At 41.5% G+C, this 23,069-nt stretch overlaps 1 protein-coding gene across 3 annotated transcripts; it reads right to left on the bottom strand.

Moving 5' to 3' along the window:
• Positions 1 to 9,854: 9,854 nt before the first annotated feature.
• KLF4 (KLF transcription factor 4) lies at positions 9,855 to 21,511 on the bottom strand. Of its 3 annotated transcripts, XM_089488616.1 has the most exons (5): positions 20,844 to 21,511; positions 19,908 to 20,058; positions 14,734 to 15,664; positions 14,476 to 14,640; positions 9,855 to 11,452 (listed from the first exon to the last, which is right to left on the bottom strand). In XM_089488616.1, exons 1-5 carry the CDS (start codon positions 20,846 to 20,848, stop codon positions 11,277 to 11,279), a joined length of 1,428 nt encoding a protein of 475 aa, XP_089344742.1. In that variant the 5' UTR covers positions 20,849 to 21,511; the 3' UTR covers positions 9,855 to 11,276. The 3 variants fall into 3 exon arrangements, with proteins under 3 accessions (XP_089344742.1, XP_089344740.1, XP_089344741.1); XM_089488614.1 differs by having other exon boundaries at positions 14,476 to 15,664; XM_089488615.1 differs by having other exon boundaries at positions 14,476 to 15,661.
• Positions 21,512 to 23,069: the final 1,558 nt, after the last annotated feature.

Here is a 23,069-nt window from a genome sequence, read left to right as displayed (position 1 = left end):
GCCACATAATGAGACGTGAAGCTTTAAATAAATATAACAACAGTAATAAATAGAGATAACAATAAATATAACATGAGGTTTAAGGTCTTATGCTTGTCGACAACAGAATTTTCCAATCTGGTCAAAGAAAGTATTGGCCTGAAGTTTTGTTTAGGTCAGCATGTTTTATTTAGGCTTTTTTGGGGAGGTAAGATGGTCCACAATTTTGCTTTCCTTGTTTCTAATAAATTAACTTTATGTTAACCATGATAAGGGAGAATCCTTGAAATAGCAATAGCATTTACATTTCTGTATTGCTTCTTACTGAATTAGTCTCTAAGCGGTTTACATGTAGATTAATTGCCCCCAACAAACTGGGTACCGAATTAATGTCTGAATTAAAATCATATTCCTTTTATGCTCTACTATTAGATTTGTATTCCATGAAGATAGATAGATAGATAGATAGATAGATAGATAGATAGATAGACAGACAGACAGACAGACAGATTCTTTCCTTCCTGTGTTAGTTTAGAGATGCCTTTAAATTTGCAGTCTTCTCTAGAAAAAACCTTTGGACTTTTGTCTTTCTGGTTTTCATTGTAGTCTTACAAATGATTTGAAATGTGAGCATGACTTATCCATGGAAGTACATCATTTTCACCCATTTAAACAACTTTCAGTGTTTCAATGTCTTCAGCATCTTGTTGGCATGATAAAAGAGAGAGGTGCTATGCAGATAGATGTTGATGGCAGTCCCTTGTATACAGATTAGAAAGTGGTTTGTAAACTAAACAGTTTCATATGTGTTGTCACAATAATCCTGATAACAGTTAGGTAAGATAGATCAGTACTATGTGTACATTATAGATGGGAGCAGGAGGTGAGCTGAACAAAGGATGTTCTCCGAATCTGCCTAGTGAGTTTATTATTGCAGTACATAAGGAACTGGAGAAACACGACTCATTTTGATAAATATCTAACATTTATGGCATTCTTATGGAAACATTAAAAACTGGTAATATTCTTACCTAAAGACAACATGCTAAAACAGGGGTGAGGAACTTGTGTGATTCCAGCTCCCTTCAACCCTTGCCAAGATCAGGGATGATGGGAGATGTGGTCTAGAAAGACCCCCTAATGGTGCCAGGTAAAGACAAGAAAAGCACCATATCAGCTTTCACTTAGATGTGGCAAGTTACATCTTTTTTGTAAGGGAAATCATTTTTAGGTAAGTGTTAGTTTCCTGCTCTTGAATATAATCAATATTTAATTGCTGCAAAGAGCATTTATTGGACTTTTGAAAATACTCTATAATATCTATAGCCATAATAACAATCAAGGACCATCATTCTTCTTTCTATTCCTTTTAAAATCAAGCTTGTTGTATCTTTGCAATTATACCTAATGTATGTGAAGTCGAAGGCTTTCTTGGCTGGCATCCATAGTTTTTTGTTGAGTTTTCGGGCTACGTGGCCATGTTCTACCTAATATAATTGATTTGACTGGACCTAGTAAATGGGTTCTTTCTCTTTTTATATATATTAGAAACTTTGTAACACAACAACAATTTGGTTGTATAGGTCCTGGCGTCCGAGGACAGCTCCATTCTTGAGTAGCTGTCATTTGTTGGTTAAAAAGCACCAAACAAAACAAAACACAAATCCTTCCAGCAATTAGGCCTGTTATTTCATTTATCCTTGCAAGCCCTAGTAGTGTTTCCCTGCTTATTGTACTCCTGTGCTGATTCACTCTTTTGTTCTTTACCCGTGTTAAAGTAGAATTAGAGGCAGTGAGTGATTCACACTGGCTTAATTAAGTCTTTTTGGTTCATGTCAATAGCAGCAGGAATCCATCTTCTTGAGAGTAACAGAGCTACTAGGAAAGAAGCTGATCTGATTAAGACTTAGCATTCTGCCTGGCAGGGAAGAGCCAAAGGCGCTTAAGCCGAGTTACAAATAATTAAATTGTTTTAATACGTATGGGATTCCTCTCCAGGCTTTGTACCAGACACACAGAAAAGGTTAATGAAGAGCAATGCTATTCATTGCCTTGGGTTTATTTTTTAGTAAATTGCCACTTCATTAAAAAGAAAGAAAAAAAACGTTGGCACTTTCTAAACAGACATGTGCCATCCTGCAATGAAGACCTCACCTGTCCTTGCAAAGTGTGCGCTCTGTGTGCGTGTGTCCGTGTGTGCATGTGTTCTTGCTTTCTAGTGGCTGTTTATGTGGTTTAGCAATACTTTCTAACCTGGATGTGTCAGAGATATGAAAACTGTACTTTAAAACTAGCCATTGATACAGATGGGTTGAGTTCAAGGCAGCGAATTCGTATCACTTAATCAGCTAAAAACTTACTGATTTTAAAAGTTATTTTAAATGTAAGCTTTTTTAAAACAGCAGATGGCAGACCTTGTTTCTTCCACATACGAGATACCAACTCCACACAGATATTTGACTATAATTTATTTAACTGAGTAACAGCTCTGGTTATATTTTGTTTAATTTCTAGCCCATTCCTTCCCAAGGGTTTGGGAATAGCAAAAGAGCAAAACAGCAAAATCCAGCACCATTAAAAGATGCTTACTTTTGACATAACCCTTGTTATTGATTGCCACTCCAGAGAATTTTTAGAGGTTGTCCAAAAAGAATTTAAGCTTGAATTACCTTCAAGATTCCTTCCTTCCTTCCTTCCTTCCCTCCCTATCTCTCTCTCTTTCTTTTTCCTTCCTTCCTTCTTTTATTTGTTCCACCTTTTACCTAATGATAGGATTCAAGGCAGCTCACAATTTATTAAAAACAGTACATATTAAAAGCTATACAAAAATATAAATATAAAAGTTATTTAAAAAAAACCCTAAATTATCTATAAAGATAAATTTATTAAACTACATTTAAGCTCATATAAAAACGATCGAAGCAGCACACTACACATTAAAAGCCTATCCCAGTCAATTTCTAAAAGCCTGAACGAATAAGAATGTTTTTTTTTTAAGCTTGCTGGCAGTGAGTAAGGCTAAACATCCCCTAAATCGCTCCTTTGAGGACTGAAGAAAAATATTGTGGTGATGATGGTGGGGGAAGAACTCTTATTTGGGGGCAATGCTCCTTCCCATATGCATTTAGCAGGAACTGAAAAAACCATTTTTGACTACCTGAGTGAAAGGAAGGCTAGCCATTTGACTAGCCTCTCTTTGCCCAGCTTTGTCTCTGAGGGTTTTCTGAAATGCCTTGGATTCCAAGCTGCTTAGTTCCACTCCTGAGCCTCCATCCTTTGATGGCTGCAGCATCATTTTTTTCCTTGAAACACCTTGCTTTTGAGTCTTTCCCCACTTGCAGATGGAGGCATTCAGCAATTTATACAAACATATACTGTATAGTGTATGTGCATGTGTATGTGTGTGTATACACACAGACAACATATACAATAACACACACACACACACACACACACACACACACACACACACACACATATACACACACAGAGGTCCCGAACAGACAGGCCAAAATAAAACTGCTTTGGGTCACTTTGGAGGTATGCTGTTTAAATGGTATATGCATCGTAAGAGGCCGGAAGCTGTGCTCCAGTCCTTAGGACTGGAGCATGGCTTTGGCATGGCTTCCGCCCTCTTAGGACGCATGCATCATTTAAAAAGCATACCTCCAAAGTGACCCAAAGCAGCTTTATTTTGGCCTGTCTGTTTGGGCCCATACATACAAACATATATAGTTGAACCAGCCCTTCTCCCCCAACAATCTTCCTTAGCAAGCTCTTTGATATCAAGGACCTGAACACCAGGGTAATTTTTTTTTGCCCTTTAAAGTTTTTGTGCATCAACATAATGTGATACTCTCCGCTGTCCCAATATGATGTGTTTGCTCTGCCGATGTATTGTTATTTTACCTCTATTGACGATGTTTTTGCTCCAGGAGCCACTGCATATAATAATGGAACAGGTGGCTAACACAGCAAGTTATTTTTAGCTACGCTTGCCTTTCAAACGACAACTGCTTGTTGTGATATTCTTCTACCTTTCTCAAAGACCTCCTAAAGAACGAGGCTTCCCTCTGTAGGGGCCTCCCTTGGAAGGTCTGTTTCTACGCACATTAAGGAGTGTTAGCTGGCACTCACCCAAAACTATGTGCAATAATGCTATTTTTTAAAAAATAACTTTAAAGACACAGTGGAGTACTTAATGTATAGTGAACTTATTGGGGATGCATTTCCCCTTTTTAACCAAGTCACATTCTGTACCAGAAGTATGAAGAATCAAAGAAGAAAAGGCCCTAAATAGAGCAAAGATTTATTTTTTTCACACTGGGAAAAAATGAAATCAAAGGACGGCTTCTGTGCAGATAGAAAATTAGGGCATAACACAGCAGGCAGATAATGATGCACATATCGTTTGCATTAACAACCAGCTGTCATCAAATTAAAAAAAAGAAAGAGAAAGAGACTTGAAGTAAACTGCTTTAATGTCATAAGCAAGAATCCACTTGCAGTTTTCGAGAGCATCAAAAAAAAAAAAAAAAAAAAAAAAGCCAAGATATCAGCATCTCATCCAACCGCACATTTGAGCTAGTTCATTCACCTGGATTTTAATAGCCAACTGTCTTATATTATGAAATTATTTAAATATTTGCAACATTTGGTGCCAGCACATCATCTTTAGATAAATGAAGGGATTTTCTGCAGATCGGATGGCTTTGAAGGGGCCCCCTAGCTACCCAAAGGCACTCTTGACGTAATGGCCTCAGAACAGGGTGAGGTGGGTTTGCACTTCAAAGTACCCTGATCTTTAAAGCTGAATCCTGTAGCACGCTTACCTAGGAGTTATCTCCATTAAATGCCACAGGATTTAATCCGTGTGTAGGAGCATTCTTGCACAGCAAATGTCTTTGGGAAGGTTTCTCTCAATCTCGCCCATTTCACAAGATGATTGTCAGGATAAAAGGAGATCACTGTCTTCACGATGAAAATATTCCTCCTCCTATGTGAACAGAATAGAATGGAATGTGATTCAGAAAGGCGTGAGGATCTGTAGTTAGAAAGGGTTTTTCACTGAAGAAGATATGGTCCAAATTCCACCAGAAAGAACAGAGGTATGGAAGATCTGGACCTCCCAATATTGTTGGATTGCAGCTGCCAGTATTCCTGAGCCTCACCTATACTAGGCAAACCACAAGCTCTCAGCCTCAGGGGAAGGCAACGGCAAACCTCCTCTGAACAAATCTTGCCAAGAAAACCCCATGATAGGTTCATCTTAGGGTCGTCATAAATCAGAAACAACTTGAAGGCACACAGCACACAAATATTGACTAGAAGTAATTGGAATTGCCCCTTCATTTCTATCTAACCCACGGCGTCCAGTCCCTTTTAATGTAAATCTCCTCCTCCAGGATTGTGATCCTATCGTCAGATTAAAAACAGCAACATTTTAGCAGCTGCGGCTCGAATAAGGGTAGTAGTTAAGCCCTGAGTTTTAAGCTGCCCAATTACACAGGCTTACTTAAAAAAGGAGAATTTAGTTGTTTTATTTGCATCTTAAGCCCTTTTAGCTATACTAATTCCATTTGTTTTACTATTACAGCCATATTTTAGAATCAAGATTGTTTTGGGTATTAGTATTAGCAAGCTTTTTTTCCAGATTATGTTTGATGGAATGTATTGTATTTTCTTTCTTGTAACTGCAATGGCCATTGCCTCATTGCAAATAAATATTGACTTGACTGGGGAATTACAGTCCAATAACACCTGGTTGGCCACATTTGCTGTTCTTGTTGTTAACTGCCCTTGAGCTGATCCAGACTAATGGTGACCCCGTGGATGAGACATCTCCAAGACTACCGATCCTCCACTGCTCTCCTTAGGTCCTGCAATTTCATGCCCGTAAGCTCCTTGATATAGTCCATCCATCTAGCTTGTGGCCTTCCACTCTTTTTACTTTCCTCCACTTTTCCTAGCATTATTGTCTTTTCCAATGAGTCATTCTTTCTCATGACATGACCAAAGTATAACCTCAACTATATCATCTTGGCTTCCAGGGAGATTTCCAGCCTGATCTGTTCTAGAAGCCATTTGTTTTTCTTTTTGGCTGTCCATGGTATCCTCAACATTCTTGTCCAACACATTTTGAATGAACTGATCTTTCTCTTATCTTCTTTCTTCACTGTCCAGCTCTTGCATCTGTACACAGTAATAGGGAAAACAACGGCTTGTACGATTCCCCATCCCTTAATTTCTGAAGGGAAGGGAAAGAAAGTAGTGTTTGGAGGCATCCTTAGTTTGGCAAGAATTGCTTCTAAGTGGCCTTCCAATGCATGGTGAGAGAACCAGTCTGTGATGAAGCAAAGAGAATGGTGGAAGGAGAGAGATATAATGTAGAAACAATTACCATTGGGTTCCCTCAAGTGCAGTGTAAATCCAAAATGTTGTAAATCCAATATTCCTTCAGGCTGATCACATTGGAACGTTTCAAACACTGGTTCAGTCATCTGTCTTCCCTCTTCTCTCTGCTTGAAGGCAGGCTGCTTTTGTGTTACCTATTTATTTATGTTGCACTGCTAAATTTACACATGAGGAACATGGTGGAATTTACCAAGTAAATAGAACTGCTGATACTAACTTCTTATTAATATCACATACATTAAACATGTGTCCCTTATACCAGAGCAATTTCTTTCCTCAACATAACACCAGGGTTTTTTTTAGAGCATTTTTTTCTAGCTGCACAAATGCCCCACCAGGAATCTGACACACACGAAAACAAACAAAAAAAAGTGTCCTTTTCTGCTTGGTCATATATCATATTAATAGGGTTTTCTCCTTATGACTCAGTACTTCTTATCAAGTACATAATGGCAATTCATTTGCAACCATGACAAAGTTCTTCTCTGTGCTGCCTTCTCCAATTTTTGCTGCCCAACTGACACCTCTCAAACAATTTTCATACAAGTCATAATGATCCTTGCGTGCTTGTAATGTTTACTTAAGGATTTCTTCATGCTTGTTTGTGGTTGTTGTGTGCCTTCAAGTCGCTTCTGACTTACAGCAACCCCAAGCCTATCATGAAGCTTTCTTGGAAAGATTTATTCAGAGGTGGTTTGCCATTGCCTTCCCATAAGGCTGAGAGCATGTGACTTGCTCATGGTTACTCAGTGAGTTTCATGGCCATGTAGGAAATCAAATCCTGGTCTCCAGAGATATCATCCAACACTCAAACCACTACACCATGTTGGCTCTTCTGCATGCTCATCCTGTTATCGATTTCCTTTCAAATACCTTGTCTTCTGTGCATAATGTATGTTTGATGTCGCTGTGGTGTGCCTTAAAAACATTTCCAACTTACACCGATCTTAAGGCAAACTTATGATGGGATTTTCTGGGGCTGAGAGTGTGTGACCTGCCCAAGATCACCCAGTGGGTTTCCATGGCCAGGCAGAGAATCGAACTCTGATCTCTAGAGATGTAGTACAACGCTCAAACTATACCACACTGGCTCTTGTCTGGTTATATGCCCACCCTAGTTTTTCTACTTACTTATTTTGTATGCCACTTTCCCCTCTGTTTCCAAATTGGCATGTTCCACAAATATTCACTCGTTGGTACAAATCTCCCTTCAGTTATGAAATGGTCAATGCCTGCACACTTTCTTAATTATATGGACCCTTCTTCACAAAGTGGTGAATGTATATAGCATGTTTTTTACATTGTATGACACCTGGAAATCCCAATATAAAAGCTAGGATGCAAATATTTTAATAACTGAATAGTGTCTAAGATAAAATGGAATAGCCTTGATTTTCTGGAGGATGATTACAAGAGCAAAACACAGTTTAAAATTACATTAATCTTCAATAAGCTAATTTTCAAAAGACTGTCTGCTTACTGCAACTACTATTTCTTTCTTTCTTTTTTTAAAATCCGCTCTCCAAGTAAATGCTCTCTTCAGACCAGGAAAACTACACTACTAAAAAGCAAAAGTATTTGCAAATCCAAATCCACTTTGGTGGCTGCTGTGAAGCTCAGCCAAATAGATCATATTCAAATAAAACATAAATGTCAGATGGTAGAGCATTCCTATAGCACACTTGAAATGATGGCATTTCTACTGAGTCTTGCTTTATCAGCAACTGGGAAATATGATCTGAACCTCTCAAGAAAATCAATCCCCTGCTTGTATGTACCTGTACATGCAAGAAAGAAGCCTTTTAAAGAAGTTAAACCTTTCTGGTGGTAACGTATTGTAGACCTGGTTCTATAAAGAATCCTGAAATCAATCTTTAGTTTGACAAGATCTTACTTGGGAGCTAGGATGACAAAGTAGCTTAGAGACAGAGCTGTTGCAATATGGGGAAAACTTAGTTCATATGTCCTTTCAAATACTCACAATCCACTACAAGTGGTTTCTGGAAGTGCATTCAACTCATCCACTTTCTGTAAAATGTGTGTGTGTTTGTGTGCGTGCATATACATACATATATACATATATATTAAAAGACTGTCTTATAGGTTTGTCAGGTCTGACATGTCAAAGGCCGAACATGTCAAATGCTCAAGTAATATTAACTTAGCAATATGTAGAAAGATCTTGTAGCACCTTTGACACCAATTGAAAGAAAGAAGTTGGCAGCATGAGCATTCATAGACTTAAGACTACTTCCTCAGATGCATTTGGCACAACTAGGCCATGTCAGCCGTCTTGGGGACATTTGGTAATTATAATTTGGTTGGATAATCAGCATTAAGACACCTACTGGAACATGGCTTTCTTCTCTCCTCTCCACAACAGTTAATACATTTGACAGGCTTATGCTAGAGTAATTGAAAAATTGTGGGTATGGAATCAAGCCATATTATATACAGAAATATGTATTTGTAAATATTCTACCTCTACCAGAAAACTATAATTTTCTTGTATTTTTTTTTTAATGTAGACCTTCAAGGCAGCTATGCCATACCTTCCAACTGTCCCAATTTGGCTGGTACAGTCCTGATTGATCCTGTGCTATTTTAGCTGCTTTTAAAAAGTCCCAGTTTCTTTCTTCTCCTCCCACATTGTCCTGTTTACTTCAATTGCTGCAAATGGAGTGCCAAAAGAGTTTGCACTCAATTAACGTAATAAGGGGGCAAGGAAGGGGGCAGAAATGCCCTCCTCTGTAGGCTTAGGCAAATGCAACTGCTGCAACTAGCTTATGTTCCCTTTCTTCTTAGTAACCTTTGACATGTAGACCACACTCTGATGTTCATGGGCCACACTCTGAAATGTTAAAGGATGTACTATGTTGGCTTAGTTCCTACAACTATATAATTATGTTATAGAGAAAGTCCTGTAGCTGATGGCCAGCCCATGAGTTTCCTAGATACATCTGGCTTGTCACTATTAGAAACAGAATAGTGGGCCCTTTGTTTGGATTCACAAAACATTAGAAGGAAAAGATTAGTTTTCTCTCTCTCCTCCCCACAAACCAGATGCGGTAACAGCAATTACGCAACATTTATGACATTTGCTTGTATTTGATAACCTGGAAACAAAGCTGACTGAGTTCTGTAGTGCTTCCTTATAGTGAGCATACTTAGAATCACAGTCTAGAGCAAATTATATGTTATACTTCACTGAATTTAGTGGCCGTGGCAGATGAATAGTTATACAGGAATGTGCTGTGAGTGCTAAAACAACAACACAATAAGCAAGAGGAGGAGAAGAAAACAACAACTGCAGGTCTTTAAACATTATAAGTTCTAAGGCCAAACATAAATGCTCACATAAATTATGGATGCAATACATAATACAATGCAGGAAGAGGAGCTGGAAAAAGCCATTCAGATAAAATAGGTTTATTTAAAAGTTATTTTCAGCGAAGTGACTATGCAAAATACAAACTCTGACAAAATGTTCATTTTTCACTTCATAGTTTACAAATATACAAAATAGAAGTCTCCTTAAATTTATATTACATATTTATTAAGTAAAGAACTATATAGAAAAAAACACATTTGTTCTGCTTAAGGCATATTTGGGAATAAACAATTGTACAAATTATTGCACATTGAAACCACAGTGCATTACAGACTGTCTGCATAGAAGATTAAAAAAGAGACACAAACACAAATAAACCAGGTTTATTAACCTGACTTAGGTCATCATTAAATGTAGATCGGAAGACAAATGTATTTCCTTGTCAAATATGCAGCAGTTTGAGAACTTTGGCTTCCTTTTTTTTTTGGTACCTTAAGAACCAAAAGTCATTCAGCACCATTAGAATAAGACTTTTAACCACATCTCTGTACCTGAATTTCTTCTTCCCCATCTGACAAAAGTTCAGTAATGGCTTTTGGAAGGAAAAAGAAATTGCAAGCCTACAACGTGTTTACAATATTGCATTGAAAAGAAATCTTAAGGGAATTTGGGGTGAAGACAGATGCCGCACGTTAAGAGCAGTAACAGTACATTTTCTTCAGCCAAGGTGCAAACCAGGCTTATATCGGGCTTCAGGATTTGCATGGTGGAACTACCTTCTTGTATGTCAAATGGTGAATTTGGCTTCAAACACTATCTCCCCCTGTTTCTTTAAAGGCTGCAGCTTCCCTTTATTTTATTTCCTTTTCATTTAAGTAGAACTATGTTCTCTTGTTCATTCTTCCTCTTAAAAACAAGAGTTTTAAAAACTGTTGCAAAATGGCTTGAGGAATTTTATTTGGTGGAGGGGTGGTGGCAGCCAGCAAAAAGTTGTGTTTGAGCTCATCATGATCATTAGCCAAATAGTACTAGCTTTTGCTAGTAGCCTAATTTATTTTAAGCTTTGGAGACGAAAAAGCACGAGGACTGAATGTGATGAAGACGCTTCTAAAGTAGGCACACTGCTCTACAAACATTACACCTGCCTTCACCCATCGTCTCCCTACGTAATCTCCCACTGTCCCCTCCCCTCAACAGTTTATTTTAACCCTGATATCCTTGACTTCCAGTCAATCCTTGGCATTCTGTAGTCCAGAAAAGATTCAAGTTAAGATTTATTTTTTTAGTTTAAAAAAAATGGAATGATGATACAAGATCCAGTCATTGTTGTTCCCCTACTTTTTTGGGGGGGAGAAAACAAATAGTCCCATGATTGTTGTTGTTTTCTTTTTAATTGTCCATTTATTTCCATACTTTCAAATTTTCATTTTGGAAGACTTCTTTGTAGTGCTTTAAGTGGAGTTCTCCCCTTTTGTGGAAGACAGTCTTTTGTGCTGTCAAATACTGAATATCTCATGGCAGTAAAGGAAAATATAAGTTCATTGTGTCCTTCTCAAAAGTGTCTCTTCATATGTAAGGCAAGGTGGTCAGACCTGGAAAATGCTCTGTCACACCTTTGGCACTGGAATGGGCGGTGGCCCGTGTGTTTTCTGTAGTGACGCGTGAGTTCATCAGAGCGGGCAAATTTCCAGCCGCAACCTTCCCAGTCACAGTGATAGGGCTTCTCGCCTAGAAATAAAGAACCACATCAATTATGTCTGCATTTTTCTCAGATACTGGGACAATCATCACTACACGCAAGCGCCTATTTTAGTCATTAGCAAGACAGAGTTCGTCAAATGATTAGCTTTCTCTTACTATAGCTGTACATTCTAGTTTGGATGCATACAAGAAGTTGGATGGAAAAGTTAGAAAAATCTCACATTGGCTTCTTTTACTGGAAACACAAATTGCCCCCCCCCCCTTCCAGAGTGCTGAAGGTAGCATGATAAGAGTATAATTTCCCATGATGTGCATACACCTATCCCACAATCATTTCTATTCACTGGTTTTACAGGTTTCTGAAAAACCTGTCAAACTTGTTTGATCAGAGAGCACAGCATAAAAGAAAATAAATGTATATGCTAGATTTGTAAGTATGTACAGAAGCCATTTGCCTAGCCACCTATGGCTAAGACGAATTGCCTCTGGACAACCAGGAAAGACGACTTTACAAATATGGGTTCTCTTTTTGGCTACAAATAACTAGGACAGGAACATTTTTGAGGGGTACTAGAATTCATGGATTTATCTGCACAACTTTTGTTCACTACAGGCAATAGATCAACTTGCACAAATTATTGCCTACTGCCAGCCTGTATACATTTACAGGATTAACGCATCTAGAAGTTTTTTGACAACATTTCTATTGGCTGCACATACATTATGATTAAACATGAATCCAGTGATTTCTGAAGAGAGCTCAGGAAAGATAAAGTGGCATGTAAATATTCAAATTGCAAAGATAATCTGAACTGAATCGATCGGAGAGAAAGTGAATACACAGCTATAGAACTAGCAAAAGGTTATTCACTGAACATTGTTACAGCTGCACTTTTCAGGGAATGAGAGAAACCTCCGAAAGCTTTTCTTCACTATCAAACAAGAATGGACACCTTTCTTACTTTTTTTTTAAAGAAAGAATATCAAAGTCCAAACTTTGAATTCCATTTTGGGAGAAAGGCAGGATATAAATCCAATGAATAAATAAAACTTTGTTAACCTCAGCGATACTAACACGGATATCTCTTTGCAAACTGCTCAGTGAGAAAGTTCACTTTCCTAAGCCATTTGAAGAGACTGACAGTTTCATTTGTAGTAACAGAAGCTTCAAAGACAGTAACAACTTGATTTTCAATGCCCTACCGGAGCCTCTGTACTCATATGTAGGTGGAAATGTTTACAGCTAGGATGTCAGATCCTTCAGAACTTTTACAAGGCAATACAAAGCTTTCCAGCTTAAAAGTAAATGTTGTCTTCAGTGGCGCCTACTCAAATGTACACCTAATGATACTTTCACAATACCCTATTATTTTTTAAAGAGTATTTTTTTTGGGGGGGGGCAGGACAGAGTTCACATTGCAGCAGTGTCTCAGTGTAAACTGGAAAACATGCATCATTCTGCCATTTCCCCCCCAAATTACTGTAATTTTGATGTCCCACTGAAAACAAAAAGACTTGCTTCCTTCCAAGTAAACATGGTTTAGAGTCAGGGCAAGTGTAAAAATGTAACTTCACACTAAAGTGAGTACATAATCTTCAGGAATAAGAAGCAAAGTAATTGCTGTTTTCTCACTTTATAGAGACGGCTGGAAAAAAATTCCAAACTGGGCATTTTCTGAGGCTAATTAGCCAGGTTTGTTGCTGACCAGCAGCTGCTTTTAACAGCAGAACTGAGAAGAAATCCAACTCAACCACTTGTAGGAAGGCTGTCCTGCAATCCATCAAAGTCAAAACAGCCCTAAATTAGGAGTTGGTTTCCAAGATCATAGCCAATTTGCCAACATTTTTTTTTATTTACAGCACATCAAGATGAGATCAAGATCTTAAACAAAATAAAGCAACAACATAAATGAATTACGTGTATTTGCAACATCCATTCCAGCCAACACAGACACACTGGTAGTGTTATCAGGATAAACATGCTTAATTCACTCCGGACTTGTAGCTACCTTATAATTAACTAGCCACATGGCCATAGCTAAGAGAGCAGTGCTCACGCACCTGCAAACAATCCCTTTGCCATGGCTGAGTCATTTTGACTAACTCCTCCAATCTCCAAGCAAAGAGATACTTTTAATGCGTTTTTGATATTTCAGCTCTTATCTTGGATAGAACCACAACCCATTACTTAGCACTTGGGGAGGGGGGAGTTATTGCTTATCTCTCTTTTTTTAAGTGTGCTAACTCATTGTACTTACCACAAAGATGCAGAAACACCTTTGTGTTTTGTGGGGGAGCTCTCGCTATGCAGTCTTGGTACTGCCTTTGTTTCTGATTGAAAGGTTTGTCAGGTTTATTTCAAAAAACCACAAAAACCCAACCAGAACATCAAGTGGGACAAAAGATGCTTGCATGTGGTGCACATGCACAAACACAGTGTGGAAAACCAACGCCACCCTCACCAACCATCTCCAAGTCACCTGGGCTAAAATAACAGTATTGTAAGGCTGCAATTCTAAGTTCACTAAAAACAGTAAAATACTTCTGAGTAAGGACTGCACTGCAAGAGATTTAAGAGTGGTATGAAAGAGGCATTGTGCTTGTGGCATACATTATTGTCCCACTATTGGCTCTTCTCAAACCGATCTCACAAGCATTTGAACAGCTATACAGCTTTGCATAAGTTGACAGCGGGATGAAACACACACCCCAGGCAATGCCAACGCTTTTACGGTATGTTGAAGTCACTTAAAAGCAATCATCTTCATCCACATACAACATTTGACTGAGAATGTTTATAAAGAGCCCCATTTACCCAGAATAGGACTAACTATGCAAATTTGCTGACAGGTGACATTGGCCAAATTGCACACTCTTAGCCTAGGAAGACAGTGGCAATGGCAAACCTCCCCTGAAATAACTTGTCAAGAAAACCCCAAGATCGGTGTGTCTAAGGATCACCATAAGTCAGAGTCAATTTGAAGACATATAACAATAACAAGTCAGCTTAGATTTCTGGAACCTCTGTAGTATTATTGCAGTGACCTTACCTGTATGGGTCCGAAGGTGTGCTTTGAGATGTGAGCTCTTTGTGTATGTTTTACCACAGCCAGCATAGTCGCATGTATGTGTTGCGGTCCTTTTCCTGGGCCATGACCTCCGTCCCCTCTTTGGTTTGGTCTCTTCAGAGATACAGCCCCCCGAAGGCATGAGCTCTAGAGGTGAAGAGGGCGGAGTCAGCATCATCCCTTGAACCACGCGAGGCATACTTAAAGGCTCTCCAAAAACATTTAGATAGTAAGACTGACCTTGATACTGGAGTGCACTTGGTGGCAGTTGCTCTGGAAGAAAAGGAGGATATCCTGGGCCCGGGTGGTAGCCCGGGGGAACTGGCAGACCTGGGTGACTTAAGCTCTGTGGGGAAGGGTGGCAGTCTCTGTTATTCATAATTTCCTCTGGAGTCAAGGGAGGGTTAGTCCTACTAGGCAGTGGCCGCCCCAAAGTGAAATCGTGCTGCTGTGCCCTCGGAGTATTCCCGTGGGATTGGCCAATGGTGCAAGAAGGGGTGGCCTCCTGCTTGATTTTGGGGCACATCGTGGGCATGTGGTTGTAGACAGGAGGTGGCACGGGGCCATCCGTGCAAGGGGAAGCGGCAGCTGCATTGTTCTTGCTGCTAACACTGATGTGGTTATTGTACTCCCCCATGTTCACTGTGGCTTTCACCACAAACTTCCCATGCAGGCTGCCCAGTGGGGGTGGTGGCTGTTGCTGCTGCTGCTGCATATAAACAGGGTCCAGATCTGGCCTCATCAGCTCAGCTACAAATCCACCCGAAGGGGATACATCATTGATATCGGACAGGTTGAAAGGGGCAGCTGGGGCCTGTTCCCTGTTGTACAGTATACCACCACCTCCTCCAGTATGATCCCCCCTTTGCAGCTGGTAGGTGAAGTCACAGGTGGTCACAGCAGGGCAGCTGTTGCTAGTGACAGAGGGCGAGGAGCCAGGAACAGAGCTCACAATGGCTGCGGCTGCTGTGGGCTGCTCCTGGGGCATGAGAGAGTTGGAGAGGATGAAGTCAAAGTCCAGAAGCTCATTCAACTCCTCCGTCTCTCGCCGTGACATAACGCTACTGCTGCTGCCTGTGACGGCGTTTTCCAGTTCAGAAACTAAGTCGTAGGGCCGTCCTGTTAGCACAGGGGGGATCCTCTTGAGATGAGACAGCTCCTCTCTCCACTTCTAGGGGAAGAAGAAGAGACAGCACAATGTTGGTTAAAAATGTTCCTTTTATTTCATGGACATTTCCTGGAGAAAGCACACTAAACTTTCAGTTTTCAGGCAGGGAAAAGCATTACGAAACCTAGAGGCACCAGTGAGAAAGAGACACACCCCAAATAGTGTCAGAGGTAGTTAGTTCAACCAAGAACTAGTTAGTGTACCCAAACTTTTGGACAGATGTAACTTATTTAGTAATCCCTGTTAGTCTAAAATGACACTCTCATTAGTAGTCATCACACAGCTCCCCAAAATACATTGGGAATACTTTTGACTTCTAATGTATGAATTTCTAGGGCAAAGTATAAGCTGTTTGGAAGCCATGACATGTTGCAGAGAACGTTTTTACTTCTGCATTTTGTGTTACGTGATTTTTAGGGGGCATTAATTTATGGATTTAATGGATTGTGGGTGTTTTAGTGAAGCCTGAAACTACTGGTCTTAGATAAGATTGTATTCAATGCCTGGTATGAAAACCTCTTCTAGTAATAAATCACAAAGTGTGATAAAATTGTAAACATCAATTTGCAACCTTGGGGTAACCATGTTACAGACTCAGTTATTGCAACATATCGTCTCTCAAAAGCCATATATATTCACATTTCAATGCTTGTAGCCAAGTGGCATTTACATACTTATTGGGGTTATTTTCTAGGTATTGCTGAGACACGTTGAATATACACAACAGTAAAAGAAATCATGAAGTCACAGGTTACAGGAAGATTAATACAAATGAATGGGTTTTGAAATAACTGCATAGACAACATTCATGTATTAGGGTGCTCTCATTCACTACTGCGCATGTGTAGGCGTTTTCTAAAGCAGCAAGCATTATACAACAGCAGCTGTAGATGCAAGACACCAGCTTGAGATGATAGAACCAAAAGCTAACCTAGGCACATGTGTAGGTGTGTATATTTCCAAAGCCTGCCTGGGCATTCAAGATCAGCATCCACACCCATGATTTTGGTTTGTGATATGCCATATGTTTCAGCTTATTTACTGCAGCCTATGCACTCCTGGTATAGCTTTCGGTTTTTCTCTCCCCACCCTGCCATAGCATATGAGCTTGCCATCTGAATGTCAAGCTACACCCTTGCAAAGGGCAGAGGGGTTCCCCGACATTTCTCCACATGATTCACCTCATTTGTGCGTACAAATAACAAGGAAAAGCAAGGTGTGTGCGATTACTCTGTGCGTACGTTTAAGATGAAGGTGTTCCTTTGCTTTCTCTTTTAATCGCACTCAGGTCGTGCCTTTGTTCATACAAAACCCCTCATGCTCATCTGTATTTTTGCTGATGTTGTGTGCTTTCAAGTCATTTCAAATTTACAGCAAACCTATAATGGGGTTTTTCTTGGCAAATTTCATTCAGCAGGAGTTTGACATTGGCATCCTCTGAGGCTGAGAGAATGTGACTTGCCAAAGGTCACCAAATTAGCTGGGACTTGAATCCTACTCTCCAGAGCCATAGTCCAATGCCCAAACCACTACGTCCCACTGGAACATCTGTATAATGGCAAACATCAAGGTTTGCTTTTTGGAATTTAAGTGTGTTTAAAATAGTTTCAAGCCATGGATGCTTGAACCCATGGATAAGAAATCCATGCGTACAGAGGGCTGACTGTACTTTCAGCCTCACATACAATTTATGTAATTGCTGCATACTGAAGACTTTATCACGCCAGCCTTCTGTCCTTCCAACATCATTAGTCTGAAACTGGAGGCATACCGGTTTGCCATCATTTCTTATCACACTTTTCCATTTTTAAAACATTTTCAACCAATGGATGCTTGAATCCCTTGGATTAAAAAAATCTGTGTATATGGAAGGCCAAATGAACCTTTCACTGAAACTTTGTTCAGACCTGATCACTTTCCACATTTCATGGGATCGTGGGAATGCCAACAATAACCTGAACTTGAATATCTCACTTCCATCTATTTTGATTTCAACAGGAGACCTCCAAGAGCCCCAGTCATCAACTTTCCTCTTTCCAAAATGGGGGTTGTTGCTTCCCAGAGTGAATCAATCCACCTGCTGTGTGGTCTCCCTCTTCTCCTACAGTCTTTCGTTCACCAAACATTATTGCCTTTTCCGAGACCCAGCGTGGTATAGTAGTTTGAATTCCTCTAAGGCTAGAGCCAGCATGGTATAGTGGTTTGAGCATTGGACTACAACTCTGGAGATCAGGGTTCGAGTCTCTGCTCAGCCATGGAAACTTGTTGGGTGACCTTGTGCGAATTACACTCTCTCAGACCCAGAAAATCCCATGATTGGTTTGCCTCAGGATCACCATAAGTCGGAAATGACTTGAAGGGACACTACAGCATAACAAACGGCAGAATCCTTTCAGCTGCAGAGTCTTTAATAAGACTAGGGTTGCCATATTTTGAAAAGCAAAAAAGAGGATCAATGGGAGCTCAATGCATGACGGCACACAACAACAGCCATCGTCTTTTCCAGTGAGTCCCATTGCATCACGATATGTCCCAAGTATGGCAACTTCAGTTGGGTGTTAAGGCTAAATGATCATCAACTCCGCTCCCAGCCACACCTTTGACCATTAGCAAGTGGTTAATTCTTTTGAAAAGCAATGTTTTGACTGTCTGTAAAGATCATTCTTTAACCTGGAAGTCCCATGCCTCAGATCCTGAGTTTGGGAATGGGGAAAGAAAAGGGACTCTGCACCTGTTCAGGAACACTTGACCCTCCTCTTCTGTGACTCCTTTCAAAAAGAGCTATCGTCTGAGGGTTTATTCTGGGGAGGTTCACCATTGCCTTCCCCTGAGGCTGAGAGAGTGTGACTCACCCAAGGCAACCCAGTGGACCTCATGGCTGAACTGGGAATCAAACCCTGGTCTCCAGAGTCCTATTTAAACCAATGCAACGTGCTGGTGCCTCACAAAACCTCTTTCTCACAGCAGAAATAAAGCAGTTTGATACCACTTTAACTGCCGTGACTCTATCCTAAAGAATCCTGGGATTGGTTGTTTAAGCTTCCTGACAGGCCAGGCTGAATGCTCCAACAAACTACAAATCCCAGGATTCCACAAAGTAGAGCCATAACAGTTCCAATGGTGTCAAACTGCTTCATTTCTGTAGCGTGGAAAAGCTGTGAGTCCCGCCCCGTCCCAAGTAATATCCCAAGGAGTGAAAATACATTGTGGAAATAATGCTGTTTGACACCACTTTTAACTACCATGGCTCCAGAATCCTGGGATTTGTAGTTTTGTGAGCGCTTTCTCTCTGTCAAAGAGTGCTGGTGTCTTACAAAGCTACAAATCCCAGAACCCTATAGCATTGAGCCAGAGAAGGGTAAAGACCCTGGAAAACTAGAGATCCCAAGAGTCGCTAGGATGCATGTGTGCTGTAGAAATATTATTATTATCCTACAAAATCTTGGAATTGGTAGTTTTGTGTGGCACCAGTGTGGTTTGACTGTGACTCTGGAGACCAAGGTTCGATTCTCTGCTCAGCCATGGAAACCTAGTGGGAGGCCTTGGGTGAGTCACACTCTCTCAGCCTCAGGGGAAGGCAATGGAAAACCTCCTCTGAACAAACCTTGCCAAGAAAACCCCACGATAGGCTCCCCTCATTTCTCCATAAATCAGAAACGACTTGAAGGCCCACACAACAAACAACAATTAAGCGTTTTTCCAACTGAAATTTTTAAAACTATTTTAAGCTCCATCCTACAGAATCCTGGGATTTGTGGTTTCTCGAGGGCAAAGAAAGTCAGAAGACCACAGTCCAAAACACACCACTCTGGTTTGAGACCACTATAACTCCCATAGGTCACGGCTATGGGATTTTGGGAATTGTAGCTCGTGGTGGCCCCAGAGTGCTCTCAATGTCTCACAAAACCTACAGTTCCCAGGATTCCCTAGCACTGAGCCAAGGCAGTTAAATGTCCAGAAATAATCCTGTATGAGACTGCTTTAACTCACATAGGTCAAGGATTTTGGGAATTGTAGTTTACTGTGGCAACAGAGAAGGCTTAAATGTCTCACGAAACTACAGTTCCCAGGACTCCCTAGCATTGATCCAGGACAGTTAAAGCAGTCTCAAAACTGGGTTATTCCTGCAGTGTGTGTGTGTTTTTGGACCCATGTGAAAGTAGTGGGCTAGGGCAGCGGAAGCGGCGTAGAACCGAGTTATTTCCACAGTGTGGATGCCCCTGTCCTCCTCCTCCTCCTTACTCACGTTGTTGTTGTTGCTGTTGTTGGCATTGGGGGCCCCTTGCCTGAGGGCCTTCTCCCTGGTAGGGTTCCCTGTGGCGGCGGCAGCAAAGGTGGAGATGGAGGGCAGGAGGGTGCCGCTGAGCGCCATCTCGAAGTCTCCGGGCGGAGGTTGCCTGGGCAGAGAAGGAAAGAAGGGGAAGGGAGCAAAGGGTGAAATAAAGCATCTGAGATCCACTTGGCAGCCCTGGGAGACCTGGGTTCGAATCCTGCCTCAGCCATGGAGACTCACTCTCTCTCAGCCTCAAAGGGAAAGCCATGGCCAACCTCTTCCTCTGAACAGACCTTCATGATAGGGTTTGTCCTCCTAAGAGCCAAAATGAGCAAGTCACACTCTCTCAGCCTCACCTGGAGAAACTTTTTTGTTTTTAGAGACTTGTTATTTTGCATGTTTTGTTAGTGTGATTTGACTTGGGATTGTTTTAGGTTTGTTAGATGCCTTGTTGAGTCCCTACAGGGAGGAAAGCGGGATATAAATAAGTATAATAATAATAATAATAATAATAACAACAATAACAACAATATTTAATATCAATATTATTTTAATAATAATAATAATAATAATAATATCATTATTATGATATTATTATTATCGCCTCAACCCTAACCTGGATCACACTGGCCTAGAAAACCCCATGAAAGGTTTCCTCTTTAAGCAAGTCACACTCTCTCAGCCTCAGAGGAAGGCAATGGACGGCAAACCCCACTCTGAACGAAACTGGCTATGATGATAATGGTAATATTGATTTATAGTCCGCCTTTCCCCATTGGGAATCCAGGCGGGTTACCATAAATCGGGAGGCACACAACAACAAGAAGAAAAGCGAATCTTTAGAGAAGGAGGAGGGAAGGACAACATAATAATAATAATAATAATAATAATGGGATGTAAAATACTCACCTCATGGATGTCTCCAAGGGTCCAATGCTTGGTCGGAGGGCGCAGCAGGAGGAGAAACCAGGAGGAACCAAGTTGGAAAAGATGGATATATATATATATATATATATATATATATATATTGCAATGTGCAAGGGGAAAATTGTCTCTCTGGAAAAAGGAAGTGTCCTCTGGAAGTGTCAAATCAAGAAGGTGCCAGCCCTTGTCAAGGAGCACCAGCAGTAAAAGCCGCTTTGCAAACGGGCAGCAGCAGCAGCAGCAGCAGCAAGAAAAAGGGAGAGGAGGAGCGCGAGAGCCGGCGGGCGCGAGACCATTCCCGGGGATTCCCTCCTCGCGCCAACGTCGCCGCTGATGCTGCCATGAGGGGAGTTCTGGAATCTCTCCTGCAGTTGCAGTCGCAGCCGCCGCCTCGCGCACTTCAGCCGGGGATGCTGCTGATTGACGGGTGTGTGCGCGCGCGCTCTATCTCCTGCGCTTTCTGCGTTCGGGCTCACGCTCCGCTCCTGCTTTTTATCTTCATCCCGGAGGGACCCAGTAGGGCTCTGCGCACGCGCACTGCCCTCTCTTTCTCTCTTTTTCCTCTTCTCCTGCTTCTCCAACCGTCCTTGAGAGCTGTCAAGCCGCGCGCCCGCCGCTCTCCTCCACTTATATGAACTCCACACTCCATGGCCCCGCCCCATATCCTTACAACGTAAAACCCCGCCTACTCGGATGGGGCGGGGAAAGGAGGAGGGAAAAAAATTCGCTTGTTGCCATGGCGACGGGGAAACAACAAACTTTACTCCCTCTAACACGAGGAGGAGGAGAAGGAAGAAAAAAAAAGTAGGGATGGGCCGTGACGTCAGCAGAGCAGCTGGCTGGCAAGCTGGTGACGCCAGCTAAGCAGCCGCCGCCGCCAGCCAATCCTCGCGCATGCGCGTTGGGTTGGGCCGCACACCTGAAAAGTGGCGGTTGGGGATGAAAAAAAAAAGGGGGGAGGGGGAGGGTCTGTGAGGGAAAAACATGGCGATGATTAGAGGAGGGTTTCTTCCCGCGCTTTTTCCCCCTCGCTCATGTTTAGACCTCCTCAGAGTCCTCCTCAGTGCCAGGCAATGAGGATGGCTGGCTCCCCTAGAGGGCCCTGTGTGTATGTGGAGGAGGCATTTCCCTCCCCACAGAAGGACGCAATGAGAGAGAGCGCCTGTGTTTATTGTTATTAGTTGCCTTGTTGCTATTTGGAGCAACCAGCGTTTGCTTTCTCGAAAGGCAAGGAACCCCTCAGGCTTGGGAAAGAGCCTTGAGAGAAACTGAGCGAGAGCGTGTGGAGCCTTCCTCCTCCTCCTCCTCCACGCTCCTTCAAGCCTTTATCCACTTAGGGCGACCCTGAGGCGAGCCCTTTCATGGTTGCTTCAGACTGAGGAGGAAGTTTGCCATTCATTGCCTTCCCCTGAGGCTGAGAGAGTGTGACTTGCCCAAGGTCACCCAGTGGGTTTCCATGGCTGAGGGGAGATTCAAACCATGCTCTCCAGAGTCATAGAGTGATTGTTGTTGTTTTTTAAATCTGTGAGGCACCTTGTGTCCCTTCTAGGAGAAAGGTGGCATGCAAATGAAATAATAACCACCATAATAATAATAATAATACCCTTTCCCCCTGTAGCAGGATTTCTAAGCATTTGCGCAATATAAGCCATACCCCAAAAACATAGACCCGGCACGGAAAGGAAAGGAGATGGGAAGGATGGAGCGGAAAGATTAGGGCCAATGCTTCTAAACAGAATGGAAAGTTCTGGGTCTGGAGAGTTATGGCGATGTTCCAGAAGAAGACAACGACTTAACTATATTTGAATAAACGTAGATGGTTGTACCATACTTAATGAAAATAAGACATCCCTGAAAATAAGCCATTCAGTGTCTCTTCTTGAGGAAAAATAAATATAAGACAGTGTCATTTTTTTAGGGAAACAGTGTAGTCCAACACTCAAACCACAACTCCAAGCTGGCTCCTAGGGAACGGACAGGAAAGCAGGATGTAAAAGATTATGGGGACACCCCACAAATTGTCAGAACCACACAGTTGCCTACACTGCACTATTTGAAACGAAGAATCGAACTCTGGTCTCCTAGTCCAGTGCTCAGAGCGCTATGCCGTCCTGGCTCCTTCACACAATGCTATATGTACACATTAATGTTGTCACCTGAAAACTCAGACATGGTTGGCTTCCCTGTAATTTAATGTCTGAGAGCCAGCGT

This window comes from Sceloporus occidentalis, unplaced genomic scaffold, assembly GCF_023333645.1.
Source record: "Sceloporus occidentalis isolate IW3139 unplaced genomic scaffold, rSceOcc1.0.p SCAF_1, whole genome shotgun sequence".
Lineage (NCBI taxonomy): Eukaryota > Metazoa > Chordata > Lepidosauria > Squamata > Phrynosomatidae > Sceloporus > Sceloporus occidentalis.
The sequence above is the reverse complement of the archived record's forward strand: the minus strand, read 5'-3'. Positions and strand labels throughout refer to the sequence as shown.

Bases quoted from the DNA above. Each gene is read 5' to 3' on its own strand.
- KLF4 (XM_089488614.1), bottom strand. The intron at 15,665-19,907 runs GTGAGTAAGGAG...TTCTTCCCCTAG, and splicing joins ACAACAGCAACAACAACAAC to AAGTGGAGAGAGGAGCTGTC. The intron at 11,453-14,475 runs GTAAGGTCACTG...CTTTATTTCTAG, and splicing joins ACACCTTCGGACCCATACAG to GCGAGAAGCCCTATCACTGT.